The 22,012-nt window shown below is 42.4% G+C and overlaps 1 protein-coding gene across 2 annotated transcripts in view; it reads left to right on the top strand.

Annotated features, from left to right (window-relative positions):
• Nucleotides 1-22,012, top strand: part of cpt1a2b (carnitine palmitoyltransferase 1A2b) — a 60,745-nt gene continuing 38,733 nt past the window's right edge. For both annotated transcript variants that reach the window (XM_076996321.1, XM_076996324.1), the window contains exons 1-11: nucleotides 1-148; nucleotides 10,609-10,768; nucleotides 11,395-11,534; nucleotides 11,987-12,158; nucleotides 13,538-13,639; nucleotides 13,774-13,911; nucleotides 14,246-14,323; nucleotides 14,653-14,760; nucleotides 17,844-17,931; nucleotides 18,062-18,257; nucleotides 20,461-20,649. In XM_076996321.1, the coding sequence (XP_076852436.1) occupies nucleotides 10,628-10,768; nucleotides 11,395-11,534; nucleotides 11,987-12,158; nucleotides 13,538-13,639; nucleotides 13,774-13,911; nucleotides 14,246-14,323; nucleotides 14,653-14,760; nucleotides 17,844-17,931; nucleotides 18,062-18,257; nucleotides 20,461-20,649 (1,352 nt within the window). In that variant the 5' untranslated portion in view covers nucleotides 1-148; nucleotides 10,609-10,627. The remainder of the gene's footprint in view (nucleotides 149-10,608; nucleotides 10,769-11,394; nucleotides 11,535-11,986; nucleotides 12,159-13,537; nucleotides 13,640-13,773; nucleotides 13,912-14,245; nucleotides 14,324-14,652; nucleotides 14,761-17,843; nucleotides 17,932-18,061; nucleotides 18,258-20,460; nucleotides 20,650-22,012) is intronic.

Raw genomic sequence — 22,012 nt, forward strand, 5'->3', positions numbered from 1 at the left:
AAATAAGGAAATGATCACAGTGAATTTTAAGACGAGACGGGACGCTGCCGGCTGGGTGTTTTCTGTTGTGTTGTGTTACAACCAGGAGGGAAAGGAAATTCTATTTCGGATATATTCTGAAATTCCTGCCCTGATAATCTCTTTACAGGTATGATGGACTACTTTTAATTATTTTTGTTTGCTGCAGGAGGACATACGTAATATTTACAGGGACTCTTTTTATATATTTCTTGTAAAGATTTTAACGACACCTGTTCGCGCGTGCTTTCGTTTGACGAACCAAGAGAGATTCAATATTAAAAATTATTGCCTACGAATTACAAGTAGCAGAAAAATGTCAACTGACAGATTAAACATTTCAATTCATCTTTGGTCCTCGAAGGTTTTTCAAGGCAAGCCCATAACATTTTAAGAAGGCTCTTTGAGTAGTGTATATTTAAGTAATCAACTGTGAATGTTTGGGTCGTGTTTTAGCCAAAATTAGAGATGACTGTTTCTCACGCACGACGCAAATATTCAAACTCCCCCAAACAAAGTTAGCACAAATACCATACGTTTCATTCAAATACCTATTGTACCTCAAAGACAACATATTTGATATATTTAAAAAAGTCCATAGAGTAGCTATATGCCTGGTTATCATACTGGTACTGGTATCCTATACTGTGAGTTGTAGCGCAGTATGTAAAAGTATCTCGTTATCTCGCGCGTTATCTCGTGTATCATCTGAAGTTTCATGAGTAATTTACATGGGTGAAGTCCAGAGACCGGCGTTCACTCGCATGTCTGCCTAAAATTAATTGGTGATATAGTGGGTTAAGTTGATATTTTCCGAAGTAGATTTTGTTGCGTCGCAGATTAACTGTATTATCCCTCCACATCAATATAGACTTCTAGACACAGTGACTAGGCTAAGACTCGGGATTATTTTTTATGGTTAAAAGGCTGGTCAACTACGGAAACTTATTTCCGTAGAAAGAAAAGTTAAAAAATATTCAGCATGTCGTTATTACGAGATCTTATCTCTTTATTACGAAAAAATATCTCGTTTTTATGATATATTATGTCGTTAAACGACATACTGCGGTAAAGTTGGTTTCATGTTCGCATATTCGCAAAACTTTCTTCAATAGCTTCAAGACAGTATCAGCAAAAGTGTCAAAATATACAAATTCTTATTTCTGCCAACCAAAACAAACACCTACAACTTTGTTTACGTCAGGAATAGACGTATTTTAAATTGTTGACATGTTATTTTGAATGTACTAAAGTCACCTCGACAAAGCTAGGTTTATACTTGACGCATCGAGACTTGCGCGAGGGTCCGCGCGTCAAAAATGACGCAATCGCCATGGCTCCGCCCATGCGCGTTGGCCCCGCGCGCTGTCGTGTCGCGAGGTCGTGCACCTCGATTTTCTGCGCTTCAGCGCAATGAATAAAGTCATGTTTCCACCTTTACAAGGTGGAATTCAAGCACTTGTACGACACTTTCAAAGTCCATTTTCAATATTTTCCAGCACCTTCCATTTAATTATGTTACAAATTTATACAAATACACATAGACTCGAAATTATTCGAAATAATTTACTTTTTATCACATTAAAAAGAGGGTACCGTGTTTGGTAATAGCAGAAGAATATGTGTATTACATAAGCTTGTTGGTGTATTAATGTATACTTAAAATATATGCTAGTTTGGTTAGGATATTTTGCGGTAGCTAACTTAGTTTTCCAAGATAGAATATACTGTATTTTATTTAATGGTTGTTTATTTTCAATACGCCCAATCTTAACGTCTTCACATTCTCTCATGTTTCGCCCTGGAATTACAAGAGGCTCATATTTGTTAACGTAATACAAGCGAATTGTTCAGTCAGATAGCCATTTGTTGTGAAATGAAATACAGTTACAGTTTCAAGGATTTTCAAGTATACTTTATACTTCTTTATACTACCACAATCGTTTGGATGCACTAATGTAATACAACTTGTTTTATGCTCTTGTCTCGTAATAATGACATAAGATCTCGTAATAACGACATGCTGAAGATAATCTTTTACATTCTTGGCAGCATTATTATTTGTAGTCAACAAATGTTTAGGACGTCCTTAAATGATTCCCATCTGATAAAATAATATGTTGATTATTACTAAAGTTATTAAAACGTACTTCGTTTTCATTAAAAGGTAACTGTTGTTTCTCCAGAAAGATGCGACTGGGCTACTTGTTTTGACGGATTATGGCTTAGCAATGCTTGTTTTTCTTTTGTTGAGCCAAGAGCAATTATGAGAAGACAAATACTTCTACATGTCTGCAGATGTACAGGCAAGCCCCGCACACACGGCTGGATGCTTATAAACAGCTGGAAAGGGGGTGGGGTGGGGGGTGTACTAGTCCTCATGAACCCACAATGGAAAGTAGTAACGCTGATTTCAGTTTGTTTGTTTGTTATACTAATGGTTACGATAATTGGATAAAGTGTGCCATGCGTGTGTCACAGATCCTTCAGGGTTGCGGTCTGAGTGCTGTCTGAATCCACTTTGCAGACTGGGCAGTTTACTATGGCAGAAATCACAGCTTAACACAACTTGTTCCAGTTCAGTATGAGTTTATTGATTTAAGAACATCCAGAGTGTTTCTTCATGACACACTGTGCGGAGGAGGGTGTGACTGGAGTTGAATGGCTGTGTTGACTAAAGCAAATCCTCTCATCTACACGCAGTGACTCTGACTCTCAAATGCTCCGTCTACATGCAGCGACTCTGCCTGCCTCCACTCTCAAATATCAGAGAGTTCTTAGCACTCTTTGCACGCCATCACCATAACTACCCCCTACCTCTGTCTGTCCCTGGCAGGCAGATCTCTCTTGGTGTAGGTAAGCTGGTCAAGAATTTACCATAGAATTACGACTGATAGTATAGAACAGAGTGTGTTTGTGTTTGTGTGTCTTTCCCCTGTACTTCAGTGTACTGGAGTCTGATGGATGGAGGTTAGAGCAACCTGCAGCAACCTAAGCTTCATATTTTAGCTACTGTCACAGTTATGCTAGTCACTTTAACAGTTAAAATTGTTTTGTTAATAAATCCAGTGGGTGGTCATGTGTTTTCCTCACGCCCGGGCCTTCTACCAGAGTCTATTTTCTGTTGGACTCAGATTGATGTTTCCTGGGATTGGATAGAGACACTCTTCCAGTTTTAAGGGTCACAGCACCAAATGCTGCGGTCACCAATGGGGCAACCTTGGCATTAACTCAACTGCCCTCCAGTTCTGTTATGGGGCTTTGTGGTATATTGCTTCCTTCTGTCTTTATCAATTTTCCAATTAATTAATTTTCCTTTCTGTCCTGGCATACAGCTTGATGTTATCCGTGTAAAGGAGGAGGCTGTTTCCATTCTTAAATATGCATCCATACCCACTGTTATTGATCATGCTGAGAGGGTTCTGTCCTATTTAGAACAGCAGCTGTATGTCCTTTGTGTATACACCATTAGGGTCACAGTTCCAGTGCACCATTGAGTTCTGGCTGAAGGCACTTGTGGTCTTATGTACTTTATATAAAAAAGCATGCCAGTGTCATACAACAGGACACTGTATTGTCAGTCAATGCAACACTTAGGTTGGCCTATCTGGACCACCCCATTATATCAGTATATGGGGGAGAGACACATAATGTTTGTGAATATTATGTTTGTGAACATAATGTTTTTTTAATAATTTTTTTTCAATCGCGCTATCCGCTCTTATTTTAAACCCCCCCCCCCCCCCCCCCTCAACAGTTTACATTCGTCACCGCCGCACCCCCCCACAACAAATTGCATCAGAGAACCAGAAAAACAAATAAAGCAGGTTTTCCAAGTTCCTTGGAAACAGGTATGTTGTGATTGTAATACACCTGGGTGCCACATGGTAGCACGTTCCTGTGCCTCCAAATGTATATTCCATGTTTTAGTGCAATGTGCATCTCCTCTACCACTCCACTGGCTATGGATCCAAAGGTAAAAAGAGTCTGTGTGGTGCCTTTGAGATCCATTAAGTTATAGACACAATGACAGTAGACTATTGCTTCATTATGTCTTTGATAGTAAACAATGGCATCAAAAGCTGCTCTAAAGTATTTGACAGTAGCTGCTGAACGTGATCATGTTCTTTAAAGAATTGTTCAGTATTCTCTCAATGAATTTGATCTTAAATGTTGCATAATGAATGAATGAATGTTCAACTTATATAGCCTTTCTAGATACTCTAGATACAAAACCCAAAGCTAGTCTAGAGAGAGAATTCAGAGCCCCTCCCCAATTTTGCATTATTCTGTTTATTCTGTTTTTGCATTATTCTATTTTCATTATTTCATTATATGTTTGTGGGTTTATGGGATAACCCATGTGTTGGGAAACGATTGAATTTCCTCCCAAACAGGGCAGAGCATGCACGCTTGTGTGCAGGTTTCAGATCCTTCAGTGCTAGGTGTACCAAAGCTTCCGATGTTCACACCAACACAGGAGACTGGGAGACCAGGGCAAACTGGGAGACCAGGGCAAACTGATCACCTAATGATAACGATCCAAGTGCAGGCTGGAGCTCAAGCTCAAGAACCTAAAAGGAAATGGAAAAAATATCAGGTGACTAGCTCTGGTTCGACCAGGACATCTCTGGTTGGAAATGGGGGACTAATGCAGAAGGTCCTCCAGGGAGAGGGGGCAGTCATGGCCTGGTGGTAGGGAACTGGTCTTGTGACCGGAAGGTCATGGGTTCCCAGACCTGAGGCCATGACTGAGGTGCCCTTGAGCAAGGCAACTAACCCCAACTGCTCCCCGGGCGTCGGGCTAGGGCTGCCCACCGTTCTGGGCACGTGTACACAGCCCCCTAGTAATCACTAGTGTGTGTGTGTGTGTGTGTGTTCTAACTGCACAGATGGGTTAAAAGCAGAGGACAAATTTCGATTGCGGTGTAAAAATCACAATTGACCAAATACGGCACATAAAATTTTTTTTTTCCCCCATTTTAAAAGACCCAGAGTTAGAGTCACCATTCTCAGCTAGCCAACACATTACCAGCGGAGGAGAGGTGGCCTGAAAGTTGTTTCCTTTATGCTAACTGGGGGTGCACTCGGTATAGCAAAAGGAAAACGAAACTGAACAAAAATGGGCCGTACCAGTTAAAAAGGGGGACGATTTGACTTGATTGATTAGACCATTTTGTATTTTACACAAATGATATCCACATTGCATACCATATGGTGTAGAAACATTCAGGAATAACACAAACCAATTACTTATTTCCATTGTGGAGGCAAGGGAAGAAGGAATGGAAAGCCAGCGAAGCAGCCTGTGAGGGCCATACCAGCCTAGTTTTTCGCAAGAAGACTGAACCGCAGGAAATCTGTGAGCTACTTTTCAGAAAGAGGGGAAACCAAGTTTCCTGATTATCTTGAAGCTGTCCTTTGCCTCCCTCTGGTGGCCCAAGGTGGCTTAGCAGATGGCCCAGTCCTGGGCTGATCTGATATACACAGACACTCACTGAGTCAAAGAAGAGTGATGCGTGAGTACCATTGCATTAAGTTAGACTTCTCTTGTCTCAGTCACACTCTTCTGTGCTGGTCTCAATCAATCAAATTTTATTTATATAGCGCTTTTTACAACAGTTGTTGTCACAAAGCAGCTTTACAAGTGCCGAGTCCTAGCCCCCAGTGAGCAAGCCAAGGGCGACAGTAGCAAGAAAAAACTGCCTAGTTTTTTTTTTTTTGCATGAGGAAGAAACCTTGAGAGGAACCAAGACTCAGGGGGGGAACCCATCCTCCTCTGGCCGACACCGGTCACCATGACAACAACAACAATTTAAACAGAAAGAAATAAGGAAAAGATGTAGTAATGTCCATCATGGTGTAGGCTCATCCGGTCAGGCAGTAGGTGGCTGGCACTGGATGGATCGCTTGTCTCTCCTCATCTCATTTTTCCTCGAGCAGGCGGGCAGCCATGTGGAGAAAATAAAACAGGGAAAATTAGCTCTGTATGAGGACATATACAGGACACATTTCTGGAGTGTGGCAGCAACTCCGGCATTAAATTAAATTATTACAGCCTAGCTGTACCTTTATCTAAGGGGGGATGTTAATTATCAAATGCTAAACCAAATAGGTGGGTTTTCAACCTAGACTTAAAGATTGTGACTGTGTCAGAGTCCCGTACACATTTTGGAAGGTTGTTCCAAAGCTGGGGGGCCTTATAAGAAAAGGCTCTTCCCCCTGCTGTTACCTTTTTAATTTGTGGAACTAATAAAAGACCAGCAACCTGTGATCTTAGTGGACGTGGGGGTTCATAGTAGGAAATAAGTTCCTGGAGGTATTCAGGAGCAAGCCCGTGCAGTGCTTTATATGTTAATAATAGAATTTTAAAATCAATACAGAATTTAACTGGGAGCCAATGCAGAGCTGATAGGACTGGTGTAATATGTTGAAATTTTCTAGTTCTGGTCAGAACTCTGGCTGTGGCATTTTGAACGATTTGAAGATTCCTTTAGATTCCTATTTGAACATCCTGACAGTAGTGCATTGCAGTAGTCTAATCTAGAGCTAACAAAGGCGTGCACCAATTTTTCTGCATCATCCTGTGATAATGCATTTCTTAATTTGGCAATGTTGCGGAGATGTAGAAAAGCTATCCTAGTAGTATTATCTATGTATTTATCAAATGATAGGTCGGAGTCGAGTATGACGCCTAGGTTTTTGGCTACTGTGCCAGGTGTAATGGGATAGTCTGCAAGATTAAGCATTAGATCTGGAATTTTTTGTCTAGCGGCCTTAGGGCCCACAAGGAGAACTTCTGTTTTGTCCTCATTTAGTTGGAGGAAGTTTAGAGACATCCAGCATTTAATATCTCTTACACACACGGCGTCAGGATCGCTGTGGCTCCGCCCCGTTCGCGAGGTCGTGCACCTCTCGAATTCTTGAACCATTTCAAAGGTTTCTTGCAGTTTATTTTTTTCATGTTTGACCAAAGTTGTGAACCTATTGTTTTTGTCTGTTACAGGTTCTTTGGTATTTTACATTCAATGTTATATTCATAATTGCACTGACTGAACAAATGCAAGTTGTGTTGTTTTTATATGTTTTTATGTGTGTTTAAGTGTGCTATACTGGTGCAGAGTTTTCAATAAACTGTAATTCAGTATGTCTGTGTTTAAAAAAAAAATGTTTTAAGTCGATTCAGCACTGTTTTACTCTATCAGATCGGTATCGGATCAGTATCGGTTGATACTAAGCCTCAGATATCTGAATCGGTATCGGAAGTGAAAAATGTGAATCGGCACCCCTAGTCAATATAAACGCCTACACCGCTCGCGCAGGGTCGCGCGAAGTGGGCGGAGTCGCGCGCTACGGTCGCTCGCGAAAGTATAAACCAGGCTGAATTAGTGCCATGTTTGCAGTTAGATTTGAGGGCTAAAATAATTCTGGGCCAGGCTAAAAACAGGTTCCTCATACATATAGGAAGTAGTTGTGTATGATTTAATTGAGTTTTGCCTGGCCCAAGACATTACAGGCATACAGCAGGCCTCTGAACTTGGCCGTATGACCCATTTCACCTGTGTGCTTAACTACTCAATATGTCATGTTTCCAGTTAGATTTGAGGCATAAAGTGATTCTGGGCCAGGCTAAAATCAGGTTCCTCATACATATAGGAACTACTTGTGTATGATTCAATTGAGTTTTGCCTGGCCCAAGACATTACAGGCATACAGCAGGCCTCTGAAATTGCCCCTCTGAACTATTTCACCTGTGCGCTTTACTCAATATGCCGTGTTTCCAGTTAGATTTGAGGGCTAAAATGATTCTGGGCCAGGCCAAAACCAGGTTCCTCATACATATAGGAACTAGTTATGTATGATACAATTGAGTTTTGCCTGGCCCAAGACATTACAGGCATACAGCAGGCCTCTGAAATTGCCCCTCTGAACTATTTCACCTGTGCGCTTTACTCAATATGCCATGTTTCCAGTTAGATTTGAGGGCTAAAATGATTCTGGGCCAGGCCAAAACCAGGTTCTTCATACATATGGGAACTAGTTATGTATGATACAATTGAGTTTTGCCTGGCCCAAGACATTACAGGCATACAGCAGGCCTCTGAACATGAACCTGTGAACCATTTCACCTGTGTGCTTACTCAATATGTCATGTTTCCAGTTAGATTTGAGGCATAAAATGATTCTGGGCCAGGCCAAAAACAGGTTTCTCTTATATATAGGAACTAGTTATGTATGATTCAATTGAGTTTTGCCTGGACCAAGACATTACAGGCATACAGCAGGCCTCTGAACTTGCCCCTCTGATCCATTTCACCTGTGCGCTTTACTCAATATGCCATGTTTCCAGTTAGATTTGAGGGCTAAAATGATTCTGGGCCAGGCCAAAACCAGGTTCTTCATACATATGGGAACTAGTTATGTATGATACAATTGAGTTTTGCCTGGCCCAAGACATTACAGGCATACAGCAGGCCTCTGAACATGAACCTGTGAACCATTTCACCTGTGTGCTTACTCAATATGTCATGTTTCCAGTTAGATTTGAGGGCTAAAATGATTCTGGGCCAGGCCAAAATCAGGTTGCTCATACATATAGGAACTAGTTATGTATGATGCATGTGTTATTTGTCTGGCCCGACGCCTTATAGGCATACAGCACACCTCTGAAATTGCCCCTCTGAACCATTTCAGTGCGCTCTCTGTGCACTTAACTACTCAATATGCCGTGTTTCCAGTTAGATTTAAGGTATAATATGATGTTGGATCAGGCTAAAATCAGGTTCCTCTTTTAGGGAGTGACCTGTTCTTTATGATGCATTTGTTATTTCTCTGGCCCACCATCAATAAGGCTTTCAATAATCCTCTTAAACTGCCCCTTTAAAATGCGTTCACCTATCTGCCCACTGCTCAATATGCCATGTTGTGTGCTGGTATTTCTTCTTCCGATTATTTGTGTTTTAGAACAGCATTTCTGTGTTTTTAGTTTTCAAATCTAAGAATGTTTCCTTACGTTAGAAATGTTGACGAATTCAATCATCATGTACAAACTGCATACAATTGAAACGACTTGAAATGGAAACCATTTTACAAATGAAATGCTTTCATTATATTTTTATTTTTTACATTCACAAAATCAGTATGGGAAGCAATAACCTCTTAAATGTCTGCTCCTACGCTCGTTTAATGTAACGTTTAATCTATCGCTTTTAAACAAAGTGCGCAGCAAACACGCATCGTGAACAGTCAGGGTACCCGCGGGTCCTTAAAAAGTCTTAAAATGTCTTAAATTTAGTTTTCCATATTCAAGGCCTAAAAATGTCTTAAAATGTCTGGAATTTTATGAGGGGAGGCATTAAATTATTATAAGTGTGTGTTGTTCAGTTGTTCTGGCGCGATGTGAACTTCAATTCTCGTTCGCCAGCAATCCCCCCCCCCCCCCCCCCCCCGTCAACGATGTGGAACACACCTGCATCCCCAGTAATAGTGTTATTTTTTCTTGTGAGAGGTATTAAAAAGGTCTTAAAAGTCATTGAATTTGAGATTTAAAAATGTGCAGATACCCTGCCGTGAACATAACCTTTTTGAATAAGTAACCAACTTCAGCCGCCGAATGCGGAGCTGCGAATAAGTAACCAAACGAATCTCAAACTGCGAATAAGTAACCAACTTCAGCCTCGTCTGTTAGCTGATGGCAGTGCGAGGCTCTGAGTGTGCTGCATTGTGTTTGATTAAGTCTGAGATATGTTGTATGATTTGTATAGTTATATATGTAGCTATAATTTACATGTTGGAATGAAAAGGAGAAATTTGTGTAATTAAGACCTGCAGGGTCCATTGCGTATCCTTAAAATGCATGGAAAGGTCTTAAATAAAATATACAATTTTAAGGTCTTAAAACATATTGTAATGATCCTTAAGGGATTATTATATGTTCCTTTAAGTTGTTGTGTGTGAATGGGGGTCCAAACAGGGCCTCGAGAGAGAATGAGGGAAGCGAGTGCGAGAACTTGCTGTTGACTCGAATAAATCGTTGGAGAGAAAACCGCTTGTGATTACCCGAGCAAATCTTACAGTATTAAATTTCGGTCATTTCCGAAGAGTGGCATTACATTTAATTTGGGGCGAACGTAAATTGTTACCGGGCGGGGTGTAAATGGACACATACTAAGTATTATATCGCGATCGATCAATCGCCAGTGGTTGGCGCCAGAGCGAACTAGTAACTCATTGAATCATATATGTGGATCAGAGGTAAGTAAAGTAGATTTTTTTTCCGGCGTGAGAAATCGGTTTTGTGGCGTGAGAGCGTTTGAAGACTGTCAAATGCGTGTGTCTCACGCTCAATGTGTGAGAGTTGGCAACCCTGCTGTGGTAATGGTGTTTTTATTCTCAGAGGTTTTAACAAAGTCTTAAAAGTCATTAGTTTTTAGATACTCTGAGCTGGTAAAGACAATTTACTGATAATTCAGTGACATGATCACTCAGTCATGGATTTGTCTGTCTGTCTGTCTGCAAAGCTTCCAATTTTATTACTAAACAATGTGCCTAACCCTATGTGGTGTGTGTGTGTGTGTGCACACTATGCAGTTTGGCTGTGTTTGCTGTCATGGCGGAGGCCCACCAGGCAGTGGCGTTCCAGTTCACCATCACTCCAGAGGGCATCGACTTGCAGCTCTCTCGGCAGGCGCTCAGGCAAATCTACCTGTCAGGCATGCGCTCCTGGAAGAAGCGAATCAGCAGAATGAAGGTGAACTATGACCTGGTTCATTTTGGCAGCCACCTGATTCATGGATGTGCATCTACTTAAAATTTCTACACAGTTGCTGTTTCATGGGACTTCACTGACGCTGAATTTTTGAGTAGTGCATGCATTACTGCACTGATGGTGTTTGGGATACCTTTTTAAGTCTTTCATTGTTAATCCCTGAGACACAAGTTCTCTGTTTTTAATTAAAGAAATCACATTATTTAAACCTAAACATTTCCATAGAATCCCATTAACTAAAGTTTAGATTGAGTTATTTTTGTGTGTGCACACACCTGTTCCACATTAATCGACACACGACCCTTCTCTCTGGCAGAACACTTAAAAGGACGTGTAGTTAAATGAGGTTGGAAAGGCAACATTATGAACAATCTTGCTCTGTATCTTTCTGTGAATGTGCTATGTGTGGTTAACTTTTTTTCTGGCTTTTTCATTAATCTAAATGAGTTTAATTAATTTTACCTTTACATTCTTCTGTTTAATTCTGCAGAGTTCAGACCTCTGTGCATGTGTGCATGTATATCAGATCTCTTTGCATGTGCGTGCTTGTTTGTGTTATGCACCTATGTGGACATTACTGAGTGCCTTTGACGCTTCTCTCTGGGCAGAACGGAGTCCTGAAGGGTGTCTACCCTGCTAGCCTCTCCTCCTGGCTCTTTGTTGTCATAGCAATCCTGGCCAGTCTATACTTACAGTCTGATCCCTCAATGGGTCTCATTGCTGTGATCCAGAAACACCTCCCACTCAGGTAACAGTACCTATTCTCCTTGAGTCTTGCTGCCTGAGGCTTTAGTGGGTTAATGTCATTCTAGTGAATAATGCTGTAAAGATTTAGGAGTTAACTTTAGGTTGTGTCTTAGCAGAGGCCTAGCAGCATACAAAATGACAGCCATCTTATAATGGCACTCTGAATAGTCCTTATTAACAGAAAGCCAGTGTGACACAGCCAACCCATTCCTGCATCAGCATGTTTTTTTAAATAACTTAACTCCCTGGTGTCACCTAGTGGAACAAGTGGTATTCCCTTTTAAAATTCTATTAAGGATTAACTTAATCCTTAACTTAATAAATAAAAACATGGTCTGTTATGACTATTTCAGCTTGGTAAATGATAGTGAATTTTAATTTATTTTGTTTAAATTTATTTTGTTTTGCATTGCAGTGGTTAGTAATGGTCTCTCTCACTGCCCCCCTCAACAGTGTGTCTCTGAGTGGCCATGGGCAGACAGTCGTATCGGCATTGCTGTACAGCACCCTGCTCTGGCTCTCTGTGATCTTGGCCCTGAGGTTCTGTCTAAAGCTGCTACTGTCCTACCACCACTGGATGTTTGAACAGCATGGCCGGATCTCCACCACCACCAAAATCTGGGTGGTTAGTGTCCAGTCTTCACTACTGAGAACCAGGGATGTAGGTTATGGATTATGGCTTAGCGATGATAAAGCCAAGAGAAAGGTGCCTTGTCCTGCTGACGTACATCCTGGCCTTGGCTAAAGGCTCCAGCTGTGCAAGGAATACAGACGCTTACCACAGAGGGACGCACAGTTTTAATTGTGTTTTTCCCTCTGCGATTCCCCCCCTGGTATGCTTGATGATAAAATTGCAGTCATAACATTTTGCAGTCATAAAAGACTATGAAACTGAAAGCTATGAAACTATGATTAGCCTGCTTTGTTAGAGGTTTACCCTTTCTCACTTATGGGAATGGCCTAATAAATGTACACAGCAGATAGGATACATTATAGGGAATCAGTGTTAGCATACATTTACCTCTTTCTGATACTTATATGAGTTAATCTGGCCTACTATATATATATAACCAAGAGAGAGCATGGTTAAACAATTAACCATATTTATTAATTAACCAGCAATAAAATTAACAACAATTACTTTAAATCAAAGTAATAAAAGATACCCCATGAAAACAAAGTTATTTTCACCAATGCAGAGTGCCTCAAGGTGGGAGAAATTCAAAATCCTCCTGCTTTTATACCCCCTGGTATTCCAAAGGAACAGCAGTAATCAAAACCAGGTTGACCAATGGGAATCAGGTATAGACAACAAAGTGCATTTACACATAGAGTACATTTACACACAGGACCTCCACCTTTGAAGTGAGGTCAACATTCTTTCCCAGTGAGTGATGTAACCCGTAACCTGTGTGACTGTAGATGTGAAGATGCCACCTTTCCCACTACACAGCATGCTGCAAAACCAGCAGTCTAAACCAAGTCCAAACCTGCCTGGCAAATATACTGGTATTACGGGAATACAGCCCCACTTCTGTTATGTTATGGGAACTCCTCGAGGCACACGCCCCCACACTTAGCCTCTGTTTACCATGGTTGCATGCATGAAACTCAACTCCTGCATCAGCCACAGGAACATGATGTCCTGCTGCTCCTCCACTCTGAAGTTGCATAAACACTCAGTTCTTTCTGAAGTAACTTATGAACCTCTGAAGGCCGTTGTATGTGCTGAGTACTCAGTTAAGTTTCAGTAAACAAAGCCACCCCGATTCTTTAAGCCAAAGGTAGGCTTTCAGAGGTGATGTAAGCATTGGCATTTTCTGTAATGTCTTTCAAAGTGTTGTTTTATACCTGTTGCTGGCTCACCATCTGAGGTTCGCTGTGTGTGTGTGTGTGTGTGTGTGTGTGTGTGTGTGTGTGTGTGTGTGTGTGTGTGTGTGTGTGTGTGTGTGTGTGTGTGTGTGTGTGTGTCGGGGGGGTGGGGGGGTTGTTGCCTGGCGACAGACTCTGCTGAACTTGCTGTCTAGCAGGAAGCCACTACTTTATAGCTACCAGATGTCCTTACCACACCTTCCTGTCCCAACAATTAAAGACACACTTGAGAGGGTGAGTAATGCTGTGTGTGCACTTAATGCAAGTGGAATGTCCTTATACCCTATGTATATCAGCACCCAAACCCTGTGCATGTGTAAAAGTAAAATGCACATGTAAAAGTGGCCATGTCTGTGTTTCTGTGGCAGTATTTGGTGTCCGTGCGACCCTTGCTGAGTGATGGTGAGTTTGAGCGCACCACCCGATTGGCTGCTGAATTTGAAAGGACTCTGGGAAACCGCCTTCAGAGATACCTCAAGCTGAAGGCCTTGTGGGCTTCCAACTATGTGCGTCCTCATGACCCCTCTCCTCCTTCCCCTCTGACCTCTCATAGCAAACGCCGCTCTCCCATTCAGTAGATTCAGTAAACTGACTGTTTTGATTTTTGAGCTTGAATATTCTGGTGCTGGATGAGCTGTGTGCTTGCTTTCTGCACATCACATATAGTCCTGCTAGATTCAGCGCCAGTGAAGAAAAATAAAGTTCTTGCATTACTCTGAATTTTAAGTTACTGTACGAAAACATTATAGGTCAGTTGCACATCTAACAAGACTAACAGCCTGTGCTTTCATCTCCTGACCTCTGTCTCTTTCTTCTTTCCTCTCCTCTCTTGACCCCCAGGTGAGTGACTGGTGGGAGGAGTATGTGTACCTTCGGGGTCGGACTCCCATCATGGTCAACAGTAACTACTACGGAATGGTATTCTTGTCTCTCTGGTCTAGTCCATTTTTTTCTTCTCTCATGTTTAAAATGTCCTAAGCTCATTCCCCAAACAGTTGAAATTCTCTAGTGAAGCTAGAAAATTCAGTTGTTATAGTGTGATAATTACACAGCTGTTTATATATAATTATTTTTTGCTTAAAAATAAGTAAAAACTGAATTTAAAAGCATCCTTACTTACTGATAGTTTAGATAGTCTATTCTCTAAATTCCTCTGTATGTGTATATGCATATGCATATACTTATATGCATTGCTTTCGCATGACTGACCATTCCACCTTTTCTCCTTGTGTGCTTATGACTTCCAGGACTTCTTGTATGTGACACCAACGGCCAATCAGGCAGCTCGAGCAGGAAACACCATCATGGCCTTGCTGTTGTACCGTCGGAAGGTCAACCGGGAGGAGCTCAAGCCTGTATGTAGCCCCTGTATGTAGCCCCTCCCCTCCCTGTCTTGGCTGCACTTGCTATAGTCAATCAGATGGTAGTTAATAGGTCTGTAACGATGCTCACAGTTCTATGTGCAAATTGCTTTGGACTCCAAGGTCATGAATTCTCAGTTCTTCAGTTCTGCAGATCTCTGTTCATGACACAGAGAGCGCTTAGAGAGAGAGAGAGAGTGCTTAGAGAGAGAGCGCCTAGAAAGAGTGCTTAGAGAGAGCACTTAGAGAGGGCGCTTAGAGAGAGGGCGCTTAGAGAGAGAGAGTGTGCGCTTAGAGCGAGAGAGCGCTTAGAGAGAGCAAGCGCACTTAGAGAGAGAGAGCGCTTAGAGAGAGAGCGCTGAGAGAGAGAGCGCTTAGAGAGAGCGCTGAAAGAGTGTTGAGAGAGTGAGAGCGCTTAGAGAGAGCGAGAGCACTTAGAGAGAGCGAGAGTGCTTAGAGAGAGAGGGCGCTTAGAGAGAGAGAGAGAGAGAGAGAGAGAGAGAGAGAGAGAGTGCTTAGAGCGAGAGCGCATAGAGAGAGCGAGAGAACGCTTAGAGAGAGCGCTTAGAGAGAGAGAGCGCTCCTGGTGGTAGAAGGAGTGGCATCTGAGCCAGCCCTGACATACAGAGAGAGTGCTTAGAGAGAGAGCTCAGAGAGAAAGCATAGAGATAGAGTGCTTAGAGAGAGAGTGCTTTGTCAGGAACTGAACATGGAGAGGAGTCCCCTCAGTCAGATGGTCCTGAGTCTCAGTGACCTAAAACCAAACACCATCACAGCCTGTCCACAGCCACTCTCACTCAAAACATCAGACCCAATCAAATTACAGTGGGGAAAATAAGTATTTAGTCAGTCACCAATTGTGCAAGTTCTCCCACTTAAAAAGATGAGAGAGGCCGGTAATTGACATCATAGGTAGACTTCAACTATGAGAGACAAAATGTGAAAAAAAAATTGAGAAAATCATTTTGTCTGACTTTTAAAGAATTTATTTGCAAATAATGGTGGAAAATAAGTATTTGGTCAATAACAAAAGTTCATCTCAATACTTTGTTGTATATCCTCTGTTGGCAATGACAGAGGTCAAACGTTTTCTGTAAGTCTTCACAAGGTTGGCACACACTGTTGCTGGTATGTTGGCCCATTCCTCCATGCAGATCTCCTCTAGAGCAGTGATGTTTTGGGGCTGTCGGCGGGCAACACGGACTTTTAACTCCCTCCAAAGGTTTTCGATGGGGTTGAGATCGGGAGACTGGCTAGGCCACTCCAGGACTTTGAAATGTTTCTTACGAAGCCACTCCTTTGTTGCCCTAGCAGTGTGCTTGGGATCATTGTCATGCTGAAAGACTTAGCCACGTTTCATCTTCATTGCCCTTGCTGATGGAAGGAGGTTTGCACCCAAAATCTCACAATACATGGCCCCATTCATTCTTTCATGTACACGTACCAGTCGTCCTGGTCCCTTTGCAGAGAAACCGCCCCAAAGCATGATGTTGCCACCCCCATGCTTCACAGTTGGTATGGTGTTCTTTGGATGCAACTCAGCATTCACTGTCCTCCAAACACGACGAGTTGTGTTTTTACCAAATAGTTCTACTTTGGTTTCATCTGACCATATGGTATTCTCCCAATACTCTTCTGGAACATCCAAATGCTCACTAGCAAACTTCAGACGTGCCTGGATATGGACTGGCTTAAGCAGGGGGACACATCTGGCACTGCAAGATCTGAGTCCCTGGCGTCGTAGTGTGTTGCTGATGGTAGCCTTTGTAACGTTGGTCCCAGCTTTCCGCAGGTCATTCACTAGATCCCCCCTTGTGGTTCTGGGATTTTCCCTCACCGTTCTTGTGATCATTTTGACCCCACGGGCTGAGATCTTGCGTGGAGCCCCAGATCGAGGGAGATTAGTAGTGGTCTTGTAGGTCTTCCATTTTCTGATTATTGCTCCCACAGTAGATTTCTTCACACCAAGCTGCTTGCCTATTGCAGATTCAGTCTTCCCAGCCTGGTGCAGGTCTACAATTCGGTTTCTGGTGTCCTCCGACAGCTCTTTCGTCTTCACCATAGTGGAGTTTGGAGTGTGACTGTTTGAGGTTGTGAGCAGGTGTCTATTATACTGTTAACGACTTCAAACAGGTGCCATTAATACAGGTAATGAGTGGGGGAAAGAGGAGCCTCTTAAAAAAGAATTTACAGGTCTGTGACAGCCAGAAATCTTGCTTGTTTGTAGGTGACCAAATACTTATTTTCCACCATTATTTGCAAATAAATTCTTTAAAAGTCAGACAAAATGATTTTCTTAATTTTTTTTCACATTTTGTCTCTCATAGTTGAGGTCTACCTATGATGTCAATTACAGGCCTCTCTCATCTTTTTAAGTGGGAGAACTTGCACAATTGGTGACTGACTAAATACTTATTTTCCCCACTGTATCACCAACCAAACACAAAATTATATCACCTATTGGACTGAAACTACACAACAACTATTTGACCCTAAATCGAGACTACACATTAGAAACTGCTGTACATATTAGTGAGGACAAGCAGACTAATGATTATTATTACATATTTAGAAATCGTTTTGGCTCATATTTCCTTTTTCTTTTCTTGATTAGTAATAACTTACTAGTGTTATATTCTAACCTACAATTGTGTCTATGATGCTGTCTATAATACTGTCTTTTATATTAATACCTACATGTTTTTTGTTAACTGCTTTGGCAACAGTGTATTTTATTACATTCATGCCAATAAAGAGTTGTTGAACTGAACCAAGTGCTTAGAGAGACTGAAGGACTCCAGGTGTCCTGCCTCAACTAATATTTTCCTCTCTTGTTCATGCTCTCCCTGTGTGTGTGTGTGTGTGTCCGTCTCTCTCCTCTCTCTCTGTCTGTATGTGTGTGTCTGTCTCTCCCTCTGTCTGTCTTCGTCTTTCTTCTGTGTGTGTGTGTGTGTGTGCGCGTGTGTCCGTTTTGGTCTCTCTCCTCTTTCTGTCTCTGTGTGTTTGTCTCTCTCCTCTCTCTATCTGTCTCTGTGTGTGTCTGTCTCTCTCCTGTCTTGCATTCTCTTGCCCTTTAGAGTCGTGTCCCTGGTACTGTTATACCACTGTGTGCAGCCCAGTGTGAACGCATGTTCAACACAACACGCACTCCTGGAGAGGAGACAGGTTACAGCATGCACACACTCACACTCACACTCACATACACATGTATACACACATACACATATGTACACACTTCTATGAGCCGTGTAACCCCTTTATTAATTTGTTTTTAATCCTTATCCCCCTTCCCCAGATGTGTTGCAGCACTGGCAGGACAGTGAGTATGTGGCTCTGTACCACAGGGGCCGGTATTTCAGGCTGTGGGTGTATCGTGCCGGCCGCCTTCTCTCCCCCAGAGAGATACAGTACCAGGTCCAGAGGATCCTAGACGATCCCTCACCCCCACAGCCAGGAGAGGAGAAGCTGGGAGCTCTTACTGCGGGCAACAGGTGTGTGTCTGTGCATGTGTCTGTGTGCGTGTCTGTGTGTGTGTGTGAGAATGCGAGTGCAGGAGTGTGTCTTTATACTTTTTAGGACTTAAAATTCTGTTTTAATCAGAATGTATCTCTCAAAATATTGAGCATCTATATGTTTAATTATATTTCTGTTAGCTCAGTAAGCTCTTTGCATTTTTAGCATGCCATGTCTACACTACACTACACTACACACACTACATTGGAAAACAAATTATCTGTTTCACTAAGAATTTCTACATTGGGAGACACTGGAAAGGGTCTGAATTCCCAGTTAGTCTAGTACGCATGTTACTGGAGCTGAGACGTTCCCCACACCATTGCTGTGGAAGAAGTGGGGAATTTTTTTACGACTGCTTACATGCGTTGTCCAATTTGTAGTCACATTTTCAAAACTCTAAACACAGTGAACACAACATCAGTCTTCAGTGGCTACACAATTGGTACAATTAATTTATGTACAGTGGGGAAAATAAGTATTTCAGTCACCAATTGTGCAAGTTCTCCCACTTCAAAAGATGAGAGAGGCCTGTAATTGACATCATAGGTAGACCTCAACTATGAGAGACAAAATGTGAAAAAAAATTGAGAAAATCATTTTGTCTGACTTTTAAAGAATTTATTTGCAAATAATGGTGGAAAATAAGTATTTGGTCACCTACAAACAAGCAAGATTTCTGGCTGTCACAGACCTGTAACTTCTTTTTTAAGAGGCTCTTCTTTCCCCCACTCATTACCTGTATGAATGGCACCTGTTTGAAGTCGTTAACAGTATAAAAGACACCTGCCCACAACCTCAAACAGTCACACTACAAACTCCACTATGGTGAAGACGAAAGAGCTGTCGGAGGACACCAGAAACCGAATTGTAGACCTGCACCAGGCTGGGAAGACTGAATCTGCAATAGGCAAGCAGCTTGGTGTGAAGAAATCTACTGTGGGAGCAATAATCAGAAAATGGAAGACCTGCAAGACCACTACTAATCTCCCTCGAGCTGGGGCTCCACGGAAGATCTCAGCCCGTGGGGTCAAAATGATCACAAGAACGGTGAGGAAAAATCCCAGAACCACAAGGGGGGATCTAGTGAATGACCTGCAGAAAGCTGGGACCAACGTTACAAAGGCTACCATCAGCAACACACTACGACGCCAGGGACTCAGATCTTGCAGTGCCAGACGTGTCCCCCTGCTTAAGCCAGTCCATATCCAGGCACGTCTGAAGTTTGCTAGAGAGCATTTGGATGTTTCAGAAGAGTATTGGGAGAATGTCAGATGAAACCAAAGTAGAACTATTTGGTAAAAACACAACTCGTCGTGTTTGGAGGACGGTGAATGCTGAGTTGCATCCAAAGAACACCATACCAACTGTGAAGCATGGGGGTGGCAACATCATGCTTTGGGGCTGTTTCTCTGCAAAGGGACCAGGACGACTGGTCCGTGTACATGAAAGAATGAATGGGGCCATGTATTGTGAGATTTTGGGTGCAAACCTCCTTCCATCAGCAAGGGCAATGAAGATGAAACATGGCTGGGTCTTTCAGCATGACAATGATCCCAAGCACACTGCCAGGGCAACAAAGGAGTGGCTTCGTAAGAAACATTTCAAAGTCCTGGAGTGGCCTAGCCAGTCTCCCGATCTCAACCCCATCGAAAACCTTTGGAGGGAGTTAAAAGTCTGTGTTGCCTGCCGACAGTCCCAAAACATCACAGCTCTAGAGGAGATCTGCATGGAGGAATGGGCCAACATACCAGCAACAGTGTGTGCCAACCTTGTGAAGACTTACAGAAAACGTTTGACCTCTGTCATTGCCAACAGAGGATATACAACAAAGTATTGAGATGAACTTTTGTTATTGATCAAATACTTATTTTCCACCATTATTTGCAAATAAATTCTTTAAAAGTCAGACAAAATGATTTTCTCAAATTTTTTTTCACATTTTGTCTCTCATAGTTGATTGAGGTCTACCTATGATGTCAATTACCGGCCTCTTTCATCTTTTTAAGTGGGAGAACTTGCACAATTGGTGACTGACTAAATACTTATTTTCCCCACTGTAAATGCAATCAGCAACTCTCTGAAGTGCAATAAGGGAAGATATTTTCTGTTATCATTGACTTTACAGATGTTTTTTCACTGTATGGGATGTGAAACTGTGTATGTCGCGGTTGTGGTCAGGGATCCATGGGCCCGTGTGCGGAAGCAGTACTTCAGTCGTGGGCCAAACAGGCGATCGCTTGACTGCATTGAGAAAGCTGCTTTCTTCATCACTCTTGACGACCAGCAGGAAGGCATGATGGGAGATGACCCAATAGGAAGCCTGGACCGCTATGCCAAGTCCCTCTTGCATGGCAAATGCTATGATAGGTGAGCATGACATGGACTTTCCCCTTTATTGAATAGCTGAGAGATGTCACTATAAAATAAAAATGTTTTATTTAGATGTGCCATGTATTGCAAAAGTATTTAACCCCCTGAAGTTATCAGACACATCAATCAATATCAGACATTTAGACAAACGTTAGACCAACATTGAACAATTAACAGATGCAGCAGAACCTTCTGCCTGAAGATTGAGAGGAACATCAGGAGGGATGAGGAGAAATCACACAAAATGTGGGAGGCTATGTGAGAACTTCCCAGAGTAATGATAATTTAGAGTGAATTTGGCTGCACTTGCTGTCCTGAGATTCTGTGGCAGTGCAATTTGTTGGTCAGCTGCCTGAGCACACAGCTGCAGGCCATCAGTGTCAACATGGTGATGGTGCTGCAGGGTTTACAGGGCTTTCCAGGAGGCAGAGAAACTCAGGTTGTGGCAGGCATATCCTCTGTGCAACGGCTTGGGTGGTGTGCAAACTGCAGACTGTGCAGTGTAGGGGGGAGTATCGTCCTGACCTGACCCATAAAAGCAGCTGCTAGGAGCTGCTTTTATGCCAATGTGTAACACAGTATGTCATTGGCAGATTGAAGAGGAATGAATTCTGCATAAAATGCTTTCCCATGTTTACCCAAATATTGTTTCTTTCCTTGCCTGCTACTCTCAATGGGGCATCCTAGAGGTTTTGACACTTTTTGAACCTCAGAACCCACTGGCATCTGGTGTGCTAAAAGGTCAGATGCCATTTTTAGGCGAAATGCTTAAAAACAAGCAAACGTTTTTTTGCTCAAATTTGAAAATGATATGGTTTTGACAAGTCTACCCTTGCCAAATGCTCAACAGACACCATCCCCCCATCAACCAGAGTGACTATAGGGAGAGCCCATGTGTGGATTCCTCAGCAGGGCAGGGGAGTCTTCCTTTAAATGCTGTTCTACCCCTTTCATACTCTTATGCAGCTAACATAACATTAGGTAATTATCAAATGAGAAACAATGAGGAAGCTTCTTCATGCGAGACAGGCACGATCTAGACAGAGCAGAGATGGAAAACCACAAAGCGGCATTGAGGTTTGAGTGGCTGAAGCATGAGTGGACGTCCTGTGGTAAGCACTACCATCCCGAAAGGATTCAGGAATGATGCTGAGGCGAACAGAGCAATGTTTCATCTATTTTTACACACACTAAAGCACACTACACTAAACAAAAACAAGAAAGGATAAAGGTAGACAGCACACTTATACACACCTAAATACACAAACAAGACACAAGTGCAGCATATCACGACATAACAAGAGAGGTGCAACGAATAACATGAATAGACACACCCACGGGGAGGGATCAGGGGCTGTTA

Source organism: Brachyhypopomus gauderio, chromosome 2 (genome assembly GCF_052324685.1).
Source record: "Brachyhypopomus gauderio isolate BG-103 chromosome 2, BGAUD_0.2, whole genome shotgun sequence".
In the NCBI taxonomy this organism is placed as follows: Eukaryota; Metazoa; Chordata; class Actinopteri; order Gymnotiformes; family Hypopomidae; genus Brachyhypopomus; species Brachyhypopomus gauderio.